General features: G+C 40.9%; 1 protein-coding gene across 1 annotated transcript in view; it reads right to left on the reverse strand.

Annotated features, from left to right (window-relative positions):
* LOC124621975 (protein O-mannosyl-transferase Tmtc3) overlaps positions 1–24,874 on the reverse strand; it is a 112,439-nt gene that overhangs the window by 46,396 nt on the left and 41,169 nt on the right. The window contains exons 5-11 of the mRNA XM_047147509.1: positions 21,311–21,392; positions 21,109–21,208; positions 19,929–20,044; positions 13,690–13,865; positions 12,229–12,484; positions 699–847; positions 93–311 (exon numbers count right to left, since the gene is read on the reverse strand). Coding sequence (XP_047003465.1) covers positions 93–311; positions 699–847; positions 12,229–12,484; positions 13,690–13,865; positions 19,929–20,044; positions 21,109–21,208; positions 21,311–21,392 — 1,098 coding nt within the window. The remainder of the gene's footprint in view (positions 1–92; positions 312–698; positions 848–12,228; positions 12,485–13,689; positions 13,866–19,928; positions 20,045–21,108; positions 21,209–21,310; positions 21,393–24,874) is intronic.

Below are 24,874 nucleotides of genomic sequence, written 5' to 3' on the forward strand. Positions count from 1 at the left end.
GTAGATATAGATGTAGGTATTGTCCCATGTCATAAATTGTTGGAAAATTAAGCAACTAATAAGAGCAGTACAAAGTCTTCACATAGCCTCACCTTACAGCTTTTTGGAAGTACTGTAATGCCTCATCAAAACGACCCTGTCCTTCTAGGGCATGGCCAACATTGTTGAACAATTTTGCATTGCGTTGATTGACACGCAAGCCAGCCATGAAGATTGTGTATTCTGATTCCCAGTCAAGATTGCGAATGTAAGTTTTGCAGCTGTGCACCAACAGCAACAGTCCAAGGCTAATATAGGCTATTTTCTTGCTTCTGTAAAATTCCAAAATCTTCGGTCAAATATAGTATAACTGAACATGATTAATACTTAAAGTATATATAAGTCACAGAAAACTTACTGTACAATGCAGATCAAAACAGAGGAACAAAAGATCTTAAAACTGTCATATATTCATTGCAAATTAAAATAGATTTTCTCTGTGCATATACAATTACAACTTCATAAAATAGATTCCTTAAAGGTTTCATGAGAATCCAATACAGGGGACCTACCTTCTTCCATCATACATTAAATGATGGTGCAAAGAAATCAGCACGAATCATTGTAGATGATAGAACTTTTAACAAGACAAATGTGTCATTTGCAACTGAGGAGGAAATAAAGAAAACAACACACTAGTATAGTTATTTGAAACCTACCTCTTGTCTGCCAGCAAACTCCAACCATAACCAACTAGCATGCACAGACCCATTGACGGTATGTACAATATTCTCTCAGCAACCACAAATCCAACAGGAAAGAACAAGTTTGATGCTGGTAAGAATGGTAAAATAAGAAATGCAAGGCTCTGGAAAGACAAATGAAAGGAATTAATATATCAAAGAAATCATGTTATATCATTGTGATCAATGGAAGATACTTAAAAGTTTTTCATATATATATATATATATATATATATATATTAGAGGGAAACATTCCACGTGGGAAAAATATATCTAAAAACAAAGATGATGTGACTTACCAAACGAAAGCGCTGGCACGTCGATAGACACACAAACAAACACAAATATACACACAAAATTCTAGCTTTCGCAACCAACGGTTGCTTCATCAGGAAAGAGGGAAGGAGAGGGAAAGACAAAAGGATGTGGGTTTTAAAGGAGAGGGTAAAGAGTCATTCCAATCCCGGGAGCGGAAAGACTTACCTTAGCGGAAAAAAAGAACGGGTATACACTCGCACACACACACATATCCATCCACACATATACAGACACAAGCAGACATAATCCTGATGAAGCAATTGTTGGTTGCGAAAGCTAGAATTTTGTGTGTATATTTGTGTTTGTTTGTGTGTCTATCAACGTGCCAGCGCTTTCGTTTGGTAAGTCACATCATCCTTGTTGCCTCATCAGGAAAGAGGGAAGGAGAGGGAAAGACGAAAGGATATATATACATATATATATTTAAAAAACAAAGATGATGTGACTTACCAAACGAAAGCGCTGGCAGGTTGATAGAAACACAAACAGACACATACACACACACAAAATTCAAGCTTTCGCAACAAACTGTTGCCTCATCAGGAAAGAGGGAAGGAGAGGGAAAGACGAAAGGATGTGGGTTTTAAGGGAGAGGGTACGGAGTCATTCCAATCCCGGGAGCGGAAAGACTTACCTTAGGGGGAGAAAAGGACGGGTATACACTCGCACACACAGACAAGCTTGTGTCTGTATATGTGTGGATGGATATGTGTGTGTGACACAGCTTGTGTCTGTATACATGTGGATGGATATGTGTGTGTGTGTGTGTGTGTGTGTGTGTGTGTGTGCGCGAGTGTATACCCGTCCTTTTTTCCCCCTAAGGTAAGTCTTTCCGCTCCCGGGATAGGAATGACTCCTTACCCTCTCCCTTAAAACCCACATCCTTTCGTCTTTCCCTCTCCTTCCCTCTTTCCTGATGAGGCAACAGTTTGTTGCGAAAGCTTGAATTTTGTGTGTATGTATGTGTCTGTTTGTGTTTCTATCGACCTGCCAGTGCTTTCGTATGGTAAGTCACATCATCTTTGTTTTTAAATATATTTTTCCCGCGTGGAATGTTTCCCTCTATTATATTGATATATATGTATATTTCTGTGGCACACATTATGTTACACACCAAATAATCAAAATGAGTCAGAGCAATAAAATGTTAAAGAGACAAACATCCATGGAGAACATATCAGTGGAAAAAGTGTGTTAAAGGGTGGACAGATCAAGAATGGAACTGCACTGATGGAAAAACAAAAGGAAGTCACTTACTCTTTGGAGACCAAGAAACGTAATGGTATTAAACAAAAGTAAAACCAAACAGTCATGTGTGTGTGTGTGTGTGTGTGTGTGTGTGTGTGTGTGTGTTGTCTATTTCTAACACAGGCCTTGTTGGCAGAAAGCTGATTTTCTGACAGTCTTTTCGTTGTGCCTGTATGTGACTCAATACCTCTGTTATAAAGTGAGTAGCAACTATCCTTTCCATAATATTGTTGTAAACAAAAGTAAATAATATAAGCCATTGCACAACATGCCCAGTGTTGAACTGATAAAAAAAATAATAACAAGAAAAAAGATATGTCTTGGAAACTAGTAGGTTGAGGTCACACAGGTGACAGCAGCAAGGAAGAATGCTCAAAGTTTTGTGAGGTGGTGGACCAGATGTGCAGGTATACATGACAAATGTGGATTATAATAGTTCAAGGCATCTGTGTTGCGGCCAGTAGTGCAACACGATGATTCTGTGGATGAGAACAAAGAATGCATCTTGTGGTTGGCTGAAAAAACATGGGCGAGCAATGGTGTTTTTGCACAGAGCACAGCTCAGCATCTAATCTCACAACAGAAAACTGCACTGGGACCAGAAATTGTGGCAGATAGTAAGTGCTGACCCATGGTGGGGCAGTGGGACCCAGCACATATCAGATGGCTATTGACCACATTCAAGTGTTGCATGTCATTATTTCAGGAAATTTATTTCTGCCCAGGCATGAAAACAGAAACAGAACATGGCAAAATCCATGATGCATTATGTCATACAATGAACACTTACAACTGTGATGTTACAAAACCACGAATACTCCATTCTCTTTGGCCAGGTGATTGCTCTGATCATAAACACATTGTTGAGCTTATGCTAGAGCATGTAAAACATGGCACTTATCTTGTGATGGTAGCCTTTTTATGTGAGGTCACATTTCACGTTTGAGGGAAAGGGAACGGGCAGAACTGTAGGGTGATGGACTCAAAATCTGTATGCTTTGGTTTGGTAAGGGCACGAAAGCCAAAGGGGACATTGTGGTGTTGCCTGTGGAACACTGGCATCATTGGACCATTTCTTACATAAACCCAACATCAGGATATGATGGAGAATGGCTTTGTCATATAGCCTCAACTGGGCATAATTTTTCAACAGGATGGGTGCCCTCCTCCTTACTTCAACATTATGTACTCCATTCTTGATCAGACATTTCCAGACTGCTGGCCTGGGAGAGACGGACCAGTGCTGTGGCCACCATGCTCATGAGACCTGACCCAATTGGAATTCTATCTACTAGGGCCTGTGAGAGAACTATGACATTCACATGATGATGTTGCAAATCTGCATCGCCTAATCATGAGGACAATATGGCTGGTCACACTAGCAATGATTGCAAATTTATGGCAGAAGATTTAATATCCATGCTTGAGTTCTGCAATAAATTTCAGCTAGTAATGGCGAAAACTCTGCTCAAGAATCACAAGAGGAGAGGTACTTGGAAAAGGCCAAGAGATACGTGAAGATTTTAGTTAGATTACATCTTGGTGAGGCAGAGCTTCTAAAATCAGATATTTGACTATAAGGTATACTCAGGACCTCATATAGACTCAAATCACAATTTGGTAATGGTGAAGAGTAGGCTGAAGTTTAAGAGATTAGTAAGGAAGAATCAATAAGCAAAGAAGTGGGATACAGAAGTACTAAGGAATGAAGAGATATGCTTGCAGTTCTCTGATGCTATAGATACTGTGATAAGGAATAGCTCAGTAGACAGCTCAACTGAAGAGGAATGGACATCTCTAAACAGGGCAATCACAGAAGTTGGAAAGAAAAATATAGATACAAAGAATGTACCTGTGAGGAAACCACAGGTAACAGAAGAAATATTTCAGCCTATCAACATGGAAGAATCCCGGAGATACTAAAAGGTATCAGATAGATTATTTAATGGTAAGACAGAGATTTAGGAACCAGGTTTTAAATTGTAAGACATTTCCAGGGGCAGATGTGGACTCTAACCACAATCTATTGGTTATGAACTGCAGATTAAAATTGAAGAAACTGCAAAAAGGACTGAATTTAAGGAGATGGGACCTGGGTAAACTGACTAAACCAGAGGTTGTACAGAGTTTCAGGGAGAGCATAAGGGAACAATTGACAGCAGTGGGGGAAAGAAGTACAGTAGAAGAAGAATGGGTAGCTCTGAGGGATGAAGTATTGAAGGCAGCAGAGGATCAAGTAGGTAAAGAGACGAGGGCTAGTAGAAATCCTTGGGTAACAGAAGAAATATTGAATTTAATTGATGAAAGGAGAAAATATAAAAGTGCAGTAAATGAAGTAGGCAAAAAGGAATACAAACGTCTCAAAAATGAGATCGACAGGAAGTGCAAAATGGCTAAGCAGGGATGGCTAGAGGACAAATGTATGGATGTAGAGGCTTATCTCACTAGGGGTAAGATAGATACTGCCTACAGGAAAATTAAACAGACCTTTGGAGAAAGGAGAACCACTTGTATGAACATCAAGAGCTCAGATGGAAACCCAGTTCTAACCAAAAAAGGCAAAGCAGAAAGATGGAAGGAGTATATAGAGGGTCTATACAAGGGCGATGTACTTGAGGACAATATTATAGAAATGGAAGAGAATGTAGATGAAGATGAAATGGGAGATACGATACTGCGTGAAGAGTTTGACAGAGCACCGAAAGACCTGAGCTGAAACAAGGCCCCGGGAGTAGATAACATTCCATTAGAACTACTGATGGCCTTGGGAGAGCCAGTCCTGACAAAACTCTACCATCTGGTGAGCAAGATGTATGAAACAGGCGAAATACCCTCAGACATCAAGAAGAATATAATAATTCCAATCCCAAAGAAAGCAGGTGTTGACAGATGTGAAAATTACCAAACTATCAGTTAAATAAGTCACAGCTGCAAAATACTAACACAAATTCTTTACAGATGAATGGAAAAACTGGTAGAAGCTGACATCAGGGAAGATCAGTTTGGATTCCGTAGAAATATTGGAACACGTGAGGCAATACTGACTCTACGACTTATCTCAGAAGAAAGATTAAGGAAAGGCAAACCTACGTTTCTAGCATTTGTAGACTTAGAGAAACCTTTGACAATGTTGACTGGAATACTCTCTTCCAAATTCTAAAAGTGGCAGGGGTAAAATACAGGGAGCGAAAGGCTATTTACAATTTGTACAGGAACCAGATGGCAGTTATAAGAGTCGAGGGGCATGAAAGGGAAGCAGCGGTTGGGAAGGGAGTGAGACAGGGTTGTAGCCTCTCCCCAATGTTATTCAATCTGTATATTGAGCAAGCAGTAAAGTAAACAAAAGAAAAATTCGGAGTAGGTATTAAAATCCATGGAGAAGAAATAAAAACTTTGAGGTTCGCCGATGACATTGTAATTCTGTCAGAGACATCAAAGGACTTGGAAGAGCAGTTGAATGGAATGAACAGTGTCTTGAAAGGAGGGTATAAGATGAACATCAACAAAAGCAAAACGAGGATAATGGAATGTAGTCGAATTAAACCGGATGATGCTGAGGGAATTAGATTAGGAAATGAGACACTTAAAGTAGTAAAGGAGTTTTACTATTTGAGGAGCAAAATAACTGATGATGGTCGAAGTAGAGAAGATATAAAATGTAGACTGGCAATGGCAAGGGAAGCGTTTCTGAAGAAGAGAAATTTGTTAACATTGAGTATAGATTTAAGTGTCAGGAAGTCATTTCTGAAAGTATTTGTATGGAGTGTAGCCATGTATGGAAGTGAAACATGGACGATAAATAGTTTGGACAGAAAGAGAATAGAAGCTTTTGAAATGTGGTGCTGCAGAAGAATGCTGAAGATTAGATGGGTAGATCACATAACTAGTGAGTAGGTATTGAATAGAATTGGGGAGAAGAGGAGCTTGTGGCACAACTTGACAAGAAGAAGGGGACTGTTGGTAGGACATGTTCTGAGACATCAAGGGATCACAAATTTAGCATTGGAGGGCAGCGTGGAGGGTAAAAATCATAGAGGGAGACCAAGAGATGAATACATTAAGCAGATTCAGAAGGATGTAGGTTGCAGTAGGTACTGGGAGATGAAGAAACTTGCACAGAATAGAGTAGCATGGAGAGCTGCATCAAACCAGTCTCAGGACTGAAGACAACAACAACAACAACAACAACAACAACAACAACAATCAACAAACAAAGCAAGTACAAAATGTTCAGGCAGGAATACAGAAGCACAAGTTGCTTAGGAATGAAATAAATAGGAAGTGCAGAGAAACTAAGGCAAAATGGCTGCATGAAAAATGTGAAGAAATTGAAAAAGAAATGTCTGTTGGAAGGACTGACTCACTGTATATAAAAGAGAAAACATCCTTCAGTGAAATGAAAAGCAAGAGTGGTAACAATAAGAGCACAATGGGATTTCTACTATTAAATGCACAGAAGAGAGCAAATAGAATGTGAAAGAAGAAGGAGAAGGAGGAGAAGAAGAAGAAGGAGAGAGCAGATTTCATATTCCAATCAGAATTTAAAAGAGTTTTGGAAGACTTAAGATCAAACAAGGCTGAAGGGACTCGTAGGATTCCATAAGAATTTCTAAAATTGTTTGGGGGAAGTGGCAACAAAACAACTACTCACTGTGGCATGTAGAGTGTATGGGTCTGGCAACATACCACTTGATTTTCAGAAAAATATCATCCACACAATTCTGAAGATTGCTAGAGCTGATAAATGTCAGAATTACCGCACAATCAGCTTAACAGCTCATGCATCCAAGTTACTGACAAGAATAATATGTAGGAGAATGGAAAAGAAAGATGAGGATGTGATAAAAGACTTCCAGTTTCCCTTTAGGAAAGGGAAAGGCACCACAGAGGCAGTTCTGACATTGTGGCTGAAAATGGAAGCAAGACTAAAGAACAATCAAGACACATTCATAGAATCTGTCGACTTGGAAAACGCATTTGACAATGACAAATGGTGCAAGATGTTCAAAATTCTGAGGAAAATAGGTATGTTACAGGGAGAGACAGGTAATATACAACATGTAGAAGACCCAAGCGGGAATAATAAGAGTGAAAGACTAAGAATGAATAGCTCAGATTAAAAGAGATAAGACAGGTATGTAGTCTTTCACTCCTACTGTTCAAGCTGTACATCGAAGAAACAATGACGGAAGTAAAAGAGAGGTTCAATAGTGGAATTAAAATTCAAGGTGAAAGGTTATCAGTGATGTGATTCACTGATATTGCTATCCTCAGTGAAAGTGAAGAAGAATTACAGGATCTGGTGAATGCAACAAACAGTCTAATGAATACAAAATAAGGATTGAAAGTAATTGAAGAAAGACAAAAGCAGATGAATACAAAATAAGGATTGAAAGTAATTGAAGAAAGACAAAAGCAGTGAGAATGAGAAGTAGCAGAAATGAGAACAGTGAGAAACTTAACATCAGAAAGAAAATGAAGTTAAGGAGTTGTTCTACCTAGGCAGCAAAATAAACCATGATGGACAGAACAAGGAGGACATCAAATGCATGCTAGCACTGGCAAAAAGGGCATTCCTGGCCAAGAGAAGTACTAGTATCAAGCATAGACCTTAATTTGAGGAATAAATTTTTGAGGATGTACATCTGGGGCACATCATTGTAAAATAGTGAAACAATAACTGTGGAAATACTAGAACAGAAGTGAATCTAAGCATTTGAGATGTTTTGCTACAGACGAATACCGAAAATTAGGTGGACAGATAAGGTAAGGAATGAGCAGGTTCTGCACAGAATTGGAGAGGAAAGGAATATATGGGAAACACCGACAAGAAGAAGGGACTAGATGATAAAACATTTGCTGAGAAATCAGGGAATAACTTCCATGGTACTAGAGGGAGCTGTGGAGAGTAAAAACTGTAGAGGGTAAAAAATTTGACAGAAACTGGAATACAGCCAGCAAATAACTGAGGACATAGGTTGCAAGTGCTAATCTGAGGCGAAGAGGTTGGCAAAGGAGAGGGACTGCAGCAAACCAGTCAGAAGAGTGATGACTGGGGGGAAAAAAGAAATTAAAGCCTATTAAAACAATGAGTTGTTCTTGCCATATGCATAAATCCCATCACAATAAATGCAATAGTTTCCCAGAATCATGTTTTTCTTGTTGTTCCATTTCTAGACATCCTATATAACTACTGTTTACTGGCAGAAAAATCATCAAATACTGGTAATGTTATTACATGAGTTACAATTTAAAATTAAACTTTTTGAAACCATACGATTACCAGACTTTCCTTATGAGCAATTTCACATATTTGCAAGCATGCACCCACAAACACACACACACACACACACACACACACACACACCATTTCCTGTTTCCCCAACACCATCCTTGCTACCATGCATCCCTGCTCCACCTTCCTGTATGTTCAGGAAAGTATCCCTTTACATGGCTAAAACCCAGTCTCACATACTGTTCCTTAAATTCTACCCAAGCTGTAGAATCTACCAATGGCCTAAACACATAAATTCCTTTCTCTGGATCCCACCCCTCTTTTCACAATGACCTTCACCTTTTCAGATTCCACCCAATTCTGCTCCTTACAAACCTGTTACTACAATAACACATCTCCATGGGACAGACATCTGAGAACCACCTCAGCTTCCTCTGCAAGATACTGTTGCTGTGCAATCCCTACTTTATATATCATGTCTCTGAAATTGAGACCCTTGCACTCCAGCACCCAGAAGAGTATTCCAGACACCACCTCTGTAACTTATCCAGCCTGCAGACACCCTACTACTGCCTTGGGGCGCCACTATCCAACCCATATCCTACCCACAGTGTTCCTCCTTGTCAATCCCTCACAGCACCCAGATCCGCCTAGCTGAGCGTTCCACTAAATCCAGGGCCAAAACAATCCCACAACACTGTCGTTAACCATTCCACAGAAACTGTCAGCCCCACAGAAGTTTCAGTCCTATCTAAAAGCCTCACCTTCAGCCCTACACCCAAATTTCAACATATTGTTCTTGTCAAAGACCTAGTCTACTTCTCCCAATTTCTGTATGGAAACACTTCTTTGTCACCAACCCTTCCAACTCAACCTAATCCTGACATTGAATCCAGCCTCTCCCAGTTCACACTACCATCCAACCATGATCTGCCTCCCTTCCTGCCCACTCCCACCTAACCATCCCCTAGTTCACCTTCCAGTAATTCCCTACCTGCAACTTGGCTTCACCATCCTTCCCATGCCTCTTCCTCATGCAGACAAAGGTTTCACTGCTGTTGTAATGGATCACAGTGACTACTTTGCAGAAGGCCTCTGCCAACAGTCTGACATCTTCATCTACAACTGAGCCACAGTGACTCCATCCCAGATGTCCAACATAACCTCCAATTCCTGTGTAAAGCCTTAGACCTTCCTAGAATCCATTTCCCTCCTCACTCTATTGACACCCTGCACACCCACCTCTAAATGTTCTTAAAATTCTCAAACCAAACAATCTTGGACACTCCATTGTAGCTGATAATTGTGCTCCCACTGAAAGAATATTGGCCCTCATTTGCCAACATCTCCAATCTACCACCCAAAATTTACCCTCTCACACCACAGATAGCAACCACTTCCTTTACCAGTTCTCCTCCAGCCCCATCCCTTTACCTTCTTGACCCCTACTCGTGACTGTTCATGCCACTTCCCTGTACACCGACATCCCTCATGAGCAAGACCTTGCCACTATTGAACACTATTTCTCCCAGTGTCATTCAGACTCCAAACCCTCTGACTCATTTCTCAAATACCTTACTAACTGTATCCTAAAACACAACAATTTCTCCTTTGATGGGAAGGTACACAAACAAATTCACAGAACAGCAATAGGCACCCGCATGGCACCCTCCTATGTCAACCTGTTTATGAGTTGTTTATAGAAACATCTGGTCCTGTTCAGGTTCACTGATGGCATTTTCATGAACTGGACTCAGGGCCAGGACACCCTCTCCTCATTCCTTCACAACCTCTACGTCTTTTCTCCCTCCACTGCACTTGGTCCTCCCCAACCCATTGATCACCTCCTCTCTGATGGCTTTGTCCACATCCCTGTTTGTATTAAACCCACCAACTGTCCACAGTACATGCATTTCAACAGTTGTCATCCCTTCTAAATGAAAAAAAATCCCTCCCATAAAGCCTGGCCACCCAGGGATGGTATACTGCAGTGACTGGAACTCCCTTGTCCAATAAGCTGAACGTCTCGCAAAGGCCTTAAGGCCTTCCGAGACAGACAGTATCCCAAAGACTTAGTCCACAGATTTCCCATGCCATATCCTCACACACTCCCAAACCTTCCACCACCCACAGGAACCAGCTACAAAGGAGCACCCCTTTGTCACCCAATATTGCCCTGGGCTGGCAAAACTGAATCACATCTTTCATCAGGTCTTTTATTATCTCTCATCAAGCCGTGAAATTAGGAGCATCACACCCAAGATCCTTCCCATCCCTCCTAAAGTGGTGTTCTGTCACCCACCAACCTCCACAGCATCCTAGTCCATCTCTATGCCACTTCCAATTCCAACTCCTTGCCACAGGAATCATATCTCTGTGGAAGACTGAGGTGCATGACCTGCCCAGTCCACCCACCCAGCTTTTCTTATTCCAGTCCTGTCAAGGGCTTATTCTACCCCATCAGAGGCTGGGCCACCTGTGAAACCAGCCATGTCATGTATAAGATACAATCATTGCTCAGCATTTATACTGGTATGACTACTAACTAGCTACCAACTAGGATGAATAGCCACTGCCAAACTGTGGCCAATAGCAAAGTGGGCCACCCTGTGGTACAACATGCAGCTGTACATAACAGGCTGCAATGAAGTGACATTATTCCATTCCACATAGCTTAATAGCTGACATTTACATGTTCAGTCCTTTGCCAGCTTAAGGGAAAGGCCCAAAATTGTCTCCTCCTAAGGTTTGAAATTGCCCTGTTTGCCATATTTTATTAAAATGTTTGAAAAGTACCTTTTTATGTTTGTCATTCAGATGGAAAACTAAGGTATGGTTGATTCAAACTTGATTTGACTGGGTACAGAATCACAACCCTCAGACTGTGCTACATCCAATCTTTACATGGAGAAAGAACAGTTCTGGGACACTAATTGTTTAACCTAAAATCATGTTCATCCTTCTCCACGACAATTATGTGATTTTATGGGATGCTGGAGCCAGGAAAGCAGTTCTGGTAATATTTGTAAAACAATCTGCAATTGCATGCATGATGTTGACAAATGTTTTGAAATGTCCCTTCTTTGGTATAACTGGCATAGGAGGCTAACTGCATTTTCAGAAATTCATACACTGGCTTCCTGTACTTTTTATGTTAAATTTGTGAAACAGTTGATTCAGTAAGGGAACACTTGATATGGGATGTTTTAAATTTCATAAATGGCTCCTATGTTTGAGATGATTCTGTACTCCAATAAGAAATGTTAAAGAAACAGGTTTTCCAAGTTGTCTGTCATTTTAATGATGTCAAAATTACAGGTTCTGTCTTTTGAGACAATAGTATTCACACAGACTGAATCTGAACCTTGTGCACTTTACAGTATAGTAGTTCCAAGCTGTTACACATCTCACAGAGTCTTTTCAGTCTATTAAAAGGAGAGTAATTGTTTTCTGGTAACTTTTCATAAAAAAAACATAATGAATAACTGTGAGAGTTCTGCTGCAATTCTAACCTCAATACGGACTTTTTATAACAAAATTTTCAACCAAATGATGACAAAGGAATCAACTAATGAAATACTCAAGGTTCACAATGCTTATGTTTGATCTACTCTTTTTTAAGTGTCACCTGCAACCATTAGCTAATTAAAGTTCTACCGTTGTACTACAGCTAAGACCTTAATAGATATGACAAGCTTTACTCACCATAGTAATAACAGTTGCTTGCTGGCGATTTTCTGTGAGAGCTGCGGTACATACCAACCCAAAAATGCTGGCATACGCTGCAATTGTTGCAAGGTTACGTATGTCGGTTAATGATTCAACAAGGGGTATGGTTCCCATTGTCCAGTCACAACAAAGATCACATGGGAACAGCAGCAACCATAGGTTCACACTAATCAAGTAATTGTAGGAGAGGTGCCTAGCTGGAGTTGGTGCAACTGATGCAGGGTTATCAAATCTAGAAAAGAAACAATTTTTTTTTAAACAATGAGTACTCATAGAATGTTCAGATAATGACTAGATGCCCAAAAATAATGTGAGAATAATTGTGTAGTGCATACATTTTGTTACAATTTGTGCTTTAGTCACTCCTGCATAAATAAAAACAGTAGTTCTGGGTTAAATTTGTTATTAAGTCTTTTGACCGTTAAGAATTTAGTTGAACAGCTTCGACACTGAAACTCTAGTACGATACATATAGGAGAAAAAGTGTACGTGTCAGGTGGCAGGAGAAACAGGAATAATAAAAAGAAATTGTGACATTGGAGGGAATAGACTGTAGGAAATGAGACTAATTAGAGATTGGATGAGGAGATTGCCCAGGAAGGAACTTATAAACCGATAAACCAATTCCTTCAGTAAAGAAAGATACAGTACACAGAAAACTGATTTCTATTTCCCCAAACAGTTTGTTATGAGACACACTGGATGTAGTAAAGGGATTGCACATAAAAAGTCCACAGAGTTAAGATTCCAACTGCAAATTACTAATGAGTTACAGGTAGTTGTAATTTAAGATGAAGCAGACAGCAGAAAATAAATAAAAGTGCAGACAGTTGTGACAACATATTGTATGCCACAACAAACATAAAAGCAAAATACTAGCTCCTCATAGGTCGTTTAAGAACTATTTGAACAATTATATGATGACTAATGATGGAGTGAGGCTTTGATAGCTTCACCACGGACAGAGCCCTATCTCACTTGGACACACAAGGAGGAGGGAAGATTTGGCTGTCACATTATTGAAGGAGTCATCACAGTGTTCACCTGAAATGATGTAGGAGAAGGGCTGAAAAATCTTAATAGATGGACGGGTAATTGAACCATTTGTCTCTAAAATTCAAGCCCAATTTGTTAATTACTGTGAAAGCTCACATGGCTTGCAGATGAACCCCAGTTGGCAGAGTGTGAGCTGTGAAATGGAGATAGGAGTGTAAGCTCATGTCCATCAGCCAATTTTAATCTGTTATGAAGTTTGATTGCACTGTATATTTTTCTGCAGAGTGAAAGAACATTCTGTATCAAAAATATTAGTAGTCATTAACATAATGAATCTAGATGCATGTCAGATCCTCTAGGATATGAACAATACACAATAATCTTGGTTAACATTAAATTTTTTGCTATGAGCAAAATCCACAACCTTATAGATTAACACACCTTGTAAAAACTGGAAGCCTAGAGCCCATAATTTGCAGTCTTAACATTAACAGGCAGATGGTGGTGACTGCCAGTACAGTCAGTCGCTTTGTAGCAACAGATGACCATGAAACATGGAATGTTGCCTTCCCATTCACAGTAGAGCGAAGCATGTTGTACAAATCATTTAATCGAAGCTGAAATAAGAAAATTTTGTTTTAGTTAATCAGGATGAACACAGAGTCATTATAAAAATGTTAAAGATTGGATACTTTTTGTCATATCAATGATATCATTTGGTGTTAGGCATATTGGAGTTTATGTTTAGAGTGATCTAAATGATTAATGGAAAATCTCATATAAGATGTGAAACAATACTAACAAAGAGATAGAGGGGCTGGCCAGTACTTACCTCAGCTCAGTACAGCCGATAGATACACATAAAACAGAACTGAAAATTTACATTCCTAGCTTTCGGAACTTTGTTCCTTCATCAGGGAGGAGAGAGGGGAAAAAAGGGAAGAAGGGAAAGTGGATTCAGTTACTCACAACCCAGGTTATGAAGCAACAGGGAAAGGTAAACAGGGAGGGTAGCAAGGATGGAGGCATGGTTGTCAGAGGGAAGCCAAAGATATTCTACTGTAAGTACTGTGCCAGCTTCAAACCAAAGAGGATGCATACAGAAGTAAAGAGGTATATAGTATAAAGATAAACACAACTATGTAGGATGAAAAGATGCGTGAATGGCTAAAGAGGAAAGGGAAAGAGGAGAAGACTGAAGAGTGAATGGGAGTGAGGTGGTTTAACGTAGGTTCAGTCCAGGGGGATGGCGGGATGAAAGGATGTGTTGGAGTGCAAGTTCCCATCTCCGCAGTTCAGAGGGACTGGTGTTGGGTGGGAGAAGCCAAATGGCACATACGGTGTAGCAGGTTCCTAGGTCCCTAGAATTATGCTGGAGGGCATGCTCCGCTACTGGGTATTGGGCATCTCCTAGGCGGACAGTTCGTCTGTGTCCGTTCATGCGCTCAGCCAGTTTGGTTGTTGTCATGCCGATGTAAAAGGCTGTGCAGTGCAGGCATGTCAGTTGATAAATGACGTGTGGTTTCACACGTAGCCCTGCCTTGAATTGTGTATGTTTTACCAGTAGCGGGGCTGGAGTAGGTGGTTGTGGGGGGATGCATGGGGCAGGTTTTGCAGCGGGGTCGGTTACAGGGGTAGGAACCGCTGGGTAGAGAAGGTAGTCTGGGAATATTGTAGGGTTTAACAAGGATGTTACGGAGGTTAGGGGGGCAACGAAAGGCAACTCTGGGTGGTGTGGGGAGAATTTTGTCAAGGGATGATCTCATTTCAGGGGTTGACTTGAGAAAGTCATATCCCTGGCGGAGTAATTTGTTGATGTTTTCGAGGCCAGGATAATATTGGGTGACAAGGGGGATGCTTCTGTGTGGTCTGGGGGTAGGAACATTGTTGTTGGATGGGGAGGAATGTATTGCTCGGGATATCTGTTTGTGGACAAGGTCTGCAGGATAGTTGCGGGAGAGGAAAGCACTGGTCAGGTTATTGGTGTAGTTGTTGAGGGATTCGTCACTGGAGCAGATACGTTTGCCACGAATACCTAGGCTGTAGGGAAGGGAGCGTTTGATGTGGAAAGGATGGCAGCTATCAAAGTGAAGGTACTGTTGTTTGTTTGTGGGTTTGATATGGACAGAGGTGTGGATGTGAGCTTCAACAAGATGAAGGTCAACATCCAGGAAGGTGGCTTGGGTTTTGGAGAAGGACCAGGTGAAATTCAGATTCGAAAAGGAGTTGAGGTTATGGAGGAAATTAAGGAGTGTTTCTTCACCATGAGTCCAGACCACAAAGATGTCATCTATAAACCTATACCAGGCCAGGGGAAGCAGCTGTTGGGTCTTCAGGAAAGCCTCCTCCATGCGGCCCATGAAGAGGTTGGCATAGGAGGGAGCCATCCTGGTTCCCATGGCCGTTCCCCTGATTTGTTTGTAGGTCTGGCCTTCAAAAGTGAAGTAATTATGGGTGAGGATGAAGTTGGTAAGTGTGATAAGGAACGAGGTTTTTGGAAGATCTTCGGGTGGGCGTTGGGAGAGGTAGTGCTCAAGGGCAGAGAGACCATGGGTATGTGGGATGTTTGTGTAAAGGGATGTAGCATCTATGGTGACAAGAAAGGTTTCAGGTGGGAGAGGAGTGGGAATGGATTTGAGGCGTTCTAGGAAGTGGTTTGTGTCTTTGATGTAGGATGGGAGTCTGCGGGTGATAGATTGTAGGTGCTGATCTACCAGAGCTGAGATACTTTCGGTTGGGGATTTGAAGCCTGCTACAATGGGACGGCCAGGATGGTTCTCTTTGTGGATTTTGGGTAATAGGTAGAAGGTAGGGGTACGTGGCTCAGGTGGAGTGAGTAAGTCTATGGAAGCCGTTGTGAGGCCTTGTGAGGGACCTTGGATTTTTAGGATTTTTTGCAGCTCAGTCTGGATGGAGGGAATGGGATCCTGGGTGACAGCTTTGTAGGTTGAGGTGTCAGAGAGTTGACGCAGTCCTTCTGCCACATACTCCACACAGTCAAGTACGACAGTTGTGGAGCCTTTGTCCGCCGGGAGGATGACAATAGAGCGGTCTATTTTCACAAGGCCTCACAACGGCTTCCATAGACTTACTCACTCCACCTGAGCCACGTACCCCTACCTTCTACCTATTACCCAAAATCCTTATCCGGAAGTGACGCCGATGGGCTGAACGAAGAGACCAGCGGCTTGTGGTTGGTGATGAGGTGAAACTTAGAACCATACAAAAAAACGCTGAACTTTTTTAGAGCATAAATGATAGCGAGCGCCTTCTTTTCGATTTGTGAGTAATGCCGTTGCGCATCGTTGAGGGACTTCGAAGCATAGGCGATGGGTCGTTCTGACCCATCCTCATACCGGTGGGCGAGAACAGCCCATAGGCTGTACTGTGACGTGTCAGTCGCCAGAACCAAGTGCTGACCCGGACGGAATGTGGCAAGACAGAGCGCCGACTGCAAATGAGCCTTCAGGCGGACAAAAGCCTGCTCACACTCGTCGGACCAACAGAAAGGGATGTTTTAGCGTAACAGCTGATGCAGAGGATGAGCTACCGCCGCCCCGGATGGAATGAATTTGTGATAATAAGCAATCTTGCCTGGAAACGCCTGAAGGTCTTTGACCGTAGATGGCTGGGGTAGGGCGTTAATGGCCACAACGTGCTGACGTAGAGGACGTATACCCTCACGGGACAAGTGGAAACCAAGATACACAATGGAGGGTTGGAAGAACTGTGACTTGTCCAGATTGCACCTCAACCCAGCCGAATGCAAAACCCGAAACAGTGAACGCAAATTGCAAAAGTGCTCCTCAGTGGAGGCCCCCATGACAACAATGTCAACCAGATAGTTGATGCAGCTGGGAGCGGAAGCCGTGAGCTATTCCAAAAACCGCTGAAAAATGGCCGGCGCGCTAGTGACGCCAAATGGTAACCGCTGGTACTGATACAACCCACAAGGAGTGTTGATGACGAGAAATTCCTTGGAAGAAGCATCCAACGGCAACTGATGGTACACCTCCAATAAGTCAAGTTTGAAAAGAACTGGCCCCCAGCGAGCTTGGTAAATAACTCCTCAGGACGGGGAAGAGAATAAGTGTCAATGAGGCTCTGAGCGTTGTCAGTGGCTTTAAAATCACCACACAATCGCAGACTCCCGTTTCGTTTAGAAACCACCACGGTTGGCGATGCCCATTCGCTGGAGGTAACAGGAAGGAGAATCCCTGAAGCTGTTAACCTGTCTATCTCAGCCTTGACAGGTGCATGCAACGCCACCGGAATAGGGCGTTCCTGGAAAAACTTTGGGCGAGCTGTAGGTTTAAGAGTAATGTGGGCTTCAAAATCCTTGGCACGACCCAGACCAGCAGAGAACACGCAGGAAATTTCAGGACACAATCCATCCAGCTGTTGATACGGAATATCCTCAGATATGAGGTGCACATCATCATCAATGGAGAACCCGAACAACTGGAAAGCATCATAACCGAACAGGTTTTCAGTGCCCGCACGATCCACCACATAAAACGTGAGGGGCCTAACAACAAACTTGTAGGCAGTGGAAGCATCAAACTGGCCAATGATAGGAATTTTCTGTTTATTATAAGTTCTCAGATTTCTCGTAACTGGAGACAAGGGAGGGGAGCCCAACTCCAAATACGTGTGAGAATTAATGAGAGTTACTGCAGAGCCAGTGTCCACTTGCATGCAAATGTCTTTAACCAGAACACGAACAGTAACAAACAACTTATTTGTTTGAGAAAGCACACAGTTAACATCCATGTCCGATGCCTCGTCCTCGTTGACAGGAACTTTAGGGGACTGACACACAGAAGCAATGTGGCCTTTTTTCCTACATGAATTACACGTGGCCCAATGTTTTGGACATGCGGCCCTGTCATGCTGTACGAAAGAACATGGACAAGAAGGAAGTGCGGAACGAACCTGCTTCTGTAGTTGCTGTTTTCGCTGCGAGCGTTGCGGCCCAACGCGACATTGTTTATGCGAGTGAACCACCGCCACATCTTCGTTCTCCTGTGAAACAGGGCAAATTGTCCATGTCGAAAGTTGACTGTACAGCACCTACATCACACTACGCATCTATTTGCATGCCAGCAGCGTGAGACACTTCAAAGGATTGAGCGATGCTTAGAACTTCTGACAACAACGGGTTTGGCAGTTGTAGGGCACGTTGCCGAACTTCTTTATCAGGATAAAGCCGTAGAATAGCATCCCTTTCCATTGAATCAGCATAAGACTCATGATGAGTGTCCGTGACATACTGACATTTCCTACTCAGATCGTGTAGTTCCGCCGCCCAAGCCCGGTAAGATTGATGGGGCTGTTTACGACACCGGTAGAATGCCACGCGGGCGGCAATGACATGGGTGATTTTCGGTAATAGTTAGACAATAAGTCACACATTTCTTGGAAGGACAGAGAGGCAGGTTCCCGCAGAGGGGCTAACCGAGATAGCAGCTGATAGATCCGTGGGGAAATCCAAGATAGAAATAACGACTTACACATAGGAGTGTTGACAACACTGAAAGCCAAGAAGTGTTGCCGCAAACGCTTCTCATAATCCTCCCAGTCTTCAGCGGCCTTGTCGTAAGGAGGGAATGGAGGCGAAGAAGAGGAAGACAGACGATGAGTAAGCGACGTCGACAACGCCTGAATAGCAGCCGACAGCTGTGTTTGTTGGTCAATGAGCGCTTGCATAAGCTGTTCCATGTCTGCCCCGTCACGAACACACAAATCCACAACGCAGTGAAAATATCCCATCCTCGTCACCAAAAAGTGTTATAACCTTTAATCACCAATAATTGCATGGATTTCAAACACACTCACTTAGAAACAATAGCTGGTTACATGATAACAACTCAGTATCTCTTATTCGACTGCCGTGCCATGACATGCGGCCGGCGCCGTTTGTGGCTAGGTGGCGCTCCCGCGCTCAGCCGAGTTGCGGAGCGCCTCTATCGCCGTTTGTGCGTACTGTCGTGGCGGCACTGTCACAACACAACCAACTCTGGGAAAGCACACATCAGCTTGCTCACCACCTACTGGTCCACTCCTGCAAATGCACAGAGCCTGGAAATTTTTACATGGGCGGAGACGCCACACCCCTTCAACCTGCTGCGCATGGCTTAGCAATACCGCTGATTAAAGCTGATGCAGTGATTCAGATTCCGTGCTCAGCCCAAGTATCAATATGGAGAACAGGTCACAGATACTTGACCAACATACTTCTGCCACAGCTCACTCCTGTTTGATGTGCTGTCATGACAAGCATGTCATTTGGAGCCATACGCTGAGGCAGACTTCCTGTAAATACCACAACTCAACACTTGCCAGCCGGTCTCTTGATAGTCTTTGAAGTAGTTAGTTATGTGCCCTTCAAGAGTTGTGACCTAGACTGTATTACATTTGTGATTTGGATTGCTGGCTGGGCTGTTGTATATGCTTAAGACAGCTTTGCTATGCTCTGGACTTTTTCTGACTAGCCATTCACTTTATGAATCCACTGCCATTGATCTCAAAACCATCAGCTTGTTCTGTATTACTATCAGTGTGATTGGTCATAAAATATGTTCTATCTATGCAGTAGGATAGATACCAAACAATTTGTTCATGCTACTGAAAGATTTTTACTGATTCTAAAGATATATCAACACATCATACAACTATACCTTTTGAGCAACAATGAGTTCATAGACTGCACAAATGCCTGTTACTGTGATTCCTTGTTCTTTGCAAAGCATTGCTGTTGCAACAGACAAGATTGACAGAAGGAGTGAATGCCAACCTGTGAACAAATACCAAAAAATCACTTACAGAACTGTGATATTGGTAAATATCTAGCATGTTTTTCTTGTAAATTATCAAAATATAAGGTAACATCTCCAAATTAAGGTGTAATACTGTAGGAACAACATCTCTGAAAACAAATACGTTATGATAGTTTTACCATGTGGCCCACATAAAACAGGCCTGGCACATACAAGCCTGACACAAAATATGTTACCTTGATTAATGAGCAACAGAACTGGTCTTTACAGTAGCTGTTGGAAAAGATCACCTTTGGCAACATTGCATAGCTGTATGCAATTAAAGAAACTGTGTCACAAAATGCAGAAAACACTTTTGTGGCCAGATTCCTTTTAGTCACTTTGTACTAACCTGGTAATAGTTGCAGCTACTTAAATCAGCTGTTGGGTATCACAGTTCTATCGTTTGACTAGATGATGTTTTTCCTCTAGTTTAATGGATTACAGCGTACATTATGAACCCCACATTTATCATCCATAAGCAATCCAGAGTGGACAATATGGCAGATACAGTTGTTTATCATATTTGCAACATGAGGCTGTTTACTGATAACATGTGCAACAAATTCTTAGAAGCTATAATACTTTGTTGCTCATGTATCTTTCTCCATGTAGCCATGTCCTAATGTAAAAACAGCAAACTTTTACTCAGGGACAGAAAGGGAAGAATCAGTTCATTGTGAAGAGTCAAATTAAGGTAGGTGAGAAAGAAATGATACTTTGTGTGTTTAAGAAAGATAACACTGGAACTGCAGTGATAAAATGAGATGATTTATATAGCAGCAAGTGACTGAAAAAGAAACCCAATAATGTGAGAAATATTAAATCGCTGTCCAAAACATGCAACGGATGAATCATTACGGGTGTAGGTAGTTCAAATTACACATACTCCCAAGTTAAACATTAAGTTTTATCTGGCTGAAACGGTAGTGCCCTATCTTTATTTCCTTAGCATGACAGTACAAATATTGCAAGAATGAATAAATATATTTCTTTTTTAATTCTCAAGAGACTTATGGGTATATCAATAGGAAAAAATTACCTGTTACTCTTTTCTTCCTTGTAGCCTTTGCATAAAACATGAAAGCTGCCAGAAAAAATACTGATGATAATGTTTCTGCTCTCCCCACTACACCAGTAACCTGAAAAGTTACATTTTCATCAATAAACTTTGTAATAATTTTGCATGTAATTGACATTATACAAAACTAAAGTGGTATTTGTAAACTTAGAAACAAACTTACTGCTTCTGTGTGTACCGGATGGACGGCAAACAGCATTCCACACACAAAACTGGTTATTTCCGGTAAGAATATACAACACATCCTGTCAAAAACAGTGACAATAACATTAATTACAGTAACAGTTTTATTCACAAAGTTGTTATTCAGCACAACTACACACACACATTGTATAAAAGTACACTCATGAAAAATTACTTTTGAGCAAAGAATAGTGTAGGTGCAAATCCAAAGTAAATGTATGATCCTTAAAATAGGATTCCTAATCCACAGGATTCTGGAACTCAGACCAGGAGAAGGGTAACTAAACAAATGGATGAAGAAAAAATACCCAGCTTAACGGACCAACAGAACATACGACAGTATTATCAGAATAAAAGAAGTCAGCCTGCTGGTCTACTAGTCAAGCACATGCCTGGAAACACAGAGGTTATGGGATCAAATCTCAGTTGACTACTGATTTTTCAATCTGTGTTTCAACCTAGCCTACCCCTCAATAGCGTGAGGAGTTACTAGGAACAACACATGGTTTGGATTCCATATTAAACTATAGGTCTCCTTTCCTGTGTTGGATAGCCGGTGTAGGTTAGTGATACGTAAGTTGCTGAAGTGGCGTCCGACTGAAAGACTTGCACTAGACCATTGAGCCACACAAAATTATTACTATTATTATCTTCTTTCCTTTCTCAGACCTTAGGTCTGGTTAAAAATGGAAAGTGACGCGGACCTTGATCAAGCATCACTTCCTTTTAACTGTACGGTATATGTTACATTGCATTTAGGAACTTTCGGGTAATTGAACATGTATCAATAATTACAGATTTCTGTAGTTGTATATATATGTTCGGATATAGCTGTATTGCATTGATGTACTGGTGGATATTGTGTGGTATGACTCCTGTAGTTGATAGTATAGTTGGTATAATGTCAACTTTATCCTGATGCCACATGTCCTTGACTTCCTCAGCCAGTTGGATGTATTTTTCAATTTTTTCTCCTGTTTTCTTCTGTATATTTGTTGTATTGGGTATGGATATTTCGATTAGTTGTGTTAATTTCTTCTTTTTATTGGTGAGTATGATGTCAGGTTTGTTATGTGGTGTTGTTTTATCTGTTATAATGGATCTGTTCCAGTATAATTTGTATTCATCATTCTCCAGTACATTTTGTGGTGCATACTTGTATGTGGGAACATGTTGTTTTATTAGTTTATGTTGTATGGCAAGTTGTTGATGTATTATTTTTGCTACATTGTCATGTCTTCTGGGGTATTCTGTATTTGCTAGTATTGTACATCCGCTTGTTATGTGATCCACTGTTTCTATTTGTTGTTTGCGAAGTCTGCATTTATCTGTTGTGGTCTTTAATAATATGCTTGCTGTAATATCTGGTGTTTATTGTTTGATCCTGTATTGCAATCATGAATCCTTCTGTCTCACTGTATATATTGCCTTTTGTTAGCCATGTGTTGGATGCGTCTTGATCGATGTGTGGCTGTGTTAGATGATATGGGTGCTTGCCATGTAGTGTTTTCTTTTTCCAATTTAGTTTCTTCGTATCTGTTGATGTTATGTGATCTAAAGGGTTTTAGGAGTGGTTATGAAATTGCAGTGGTGTAGCTGATGTATTTATATGAGTGATTGCTTTGTGTATTTTGCTAGTTTCTGCTTGTTCTAGAAAGAATTTTCTTAAATTGTCTACCTGTCCATAACGTAAATCTTTCTGTTGCTGAATGTATGTGATGTATTCTATATTTGTGGCATTGTGATCGTGTAAGTGTATTGAGTGCTTCTAGGTCTGTGTTACTCCATTTCACATTCCAAATGAGTAGGTCAATATTGGTATAGCATAAGTATTTATAGCTTTTATCTTGTTTCTTGCTGTCTGTTCTGTTTTCAGTATTTTTGTTAGTCTTTGTCTATATTCTTCTTTTAGTTCTTCTTTAATATTTGTATTATCTATTCCTATTTTTTGTCTGTATCCTAGATATTTATAGGCATCTGTTTTTTCCATTGCTTCTATGGAGTCGCTGTGGTTATCCAATATGTAATCTTCCTGTTTAGTGTGTTTTCCCTTAACTATGCTATTTTTCTTACATTTGTCTGTTCCAAAAGCCATATTTATATCATTGCTGAATACTTCTGTTATCTTCACTAATTGGTTGAGTTGTTGATTTGTTGCTGCCAGTAGTTTTAGATCATCCACGTATAGCAAATGTGTGATTTTGTGTTGGTATGTTCCAGTAATATTGTATCCATAATTTGTATTGTTTAGCATGTTGGATAGTGGGTTAAGAGCAAGGCAGAACCAGAAAGGACTTAATGAGTCTCCTTGGAATATTCCACGCTTAATCTGTATTGGCTGTGATGTGATATTATTTGAATTTGTTTGGATATTAAGTGTGGTTTTCCAATTTTTCATTCCTACGTTTAGGAACTGTATCAATTTAGGATCTACTTTGTATATTTCCAATATTTGTAGTAACCATGAGTGGGGTACACTATCAAAAGCTTTTTGGTGATCAATGTATGCGTAGTGTAGCGACCTTTGTTTAGTTTTAGCTTGATATGTCACTTCTGCACCTATTATCAGTTGCTCTTTACATCCTCGTGCTCCTTTGCAACAGCCTTTTTGTTCTTCATTTATAATTTTGTTCTGTGTTGTATGTGTCATTAATTTCTGTGTAATGACTGAAGTTAATATTTTGTATATTGTTGGTAGGCATGTTATGGGGCAATATTTAGGTGGGTTTGCTGTGTCTGCTTGATCTTTAGGTTTCAGATAGGTTATTCCATGTGTAAGTGTATCAGGGAATGTGTATGGGTCTGCAATGTAACTGTTAAATAATTTAGTTAGATGTTAATGTGTTGAGGTGAACTTCTTTAGCCAGAAATTTGCTATTTTATCTTTTCCAGGGGCTTTCCAATTGTGCGTAGAATTAATTGCTTGGGTGACTTCATGTTGCAAAATTACCACTTCAGGCATTTGTGGTATCATCTTGTATGTGTCTGTTTCTGCTTGTATCCACCGTGCATGTCTGTTATGTTGTACCGGGTTTGACCATACGTTGCTCCAGAAGTTTTCCATGTCTGTTATGTTTGGTGGATTGTCTATTTTAATGTGTGTGTTATCTATTGTCTGGTAAAATCTCTTTTGGTTTGTGTTGAATGTTTGGTTTTGTTGCCTTCTATTTTCACTTTTTTTGTATCTTCTAAGTCGTTTGGCCAATGCTTGTAATTTTTGCTTCTTTTCATCTAATTGCTCTATCGTTTCTTCTTGTGAGATTTTACCTAACCTTTTTCGTTTTTTGTCTGATATTTCATTTCCTATAAATTGTGTTAGCTGTCCAATGTCTTTTCTAAGTTTTTCTATTCTGTTCTGTAGCCTGTGTTGCCATGCTGGTTTTATGGGTTTCTTCTGTGTGTTGGTTGGTTCTGATCTCTGCCTAGTGTGTATATTTAGTGTAGTGAGTGCTACTATATAAACCAGTAGTTGTAACTCTTCCATAGTTGTATTTTCATTTATTTTGTTGTGTATGATTGTGTTGATAGTTGTTATTGTTGTTTT

The sequence above is a fragment of the Schistocerca americana genome, chromosome 7, assembly GCF_021461395.2.
Source record: "Schistocerca americana isolate TAMUIC-IGC-003095 chromosome 7, iqSchAmer2.1, whole genome shotgun sequence".
Taxonomy (NCBI): domain Eukaryota; kingdom Metazoa; phylum Arthropoda; class Insecta; order Orthoptera; family Acrididae; genus Schistocerca; species Schistocerca americana.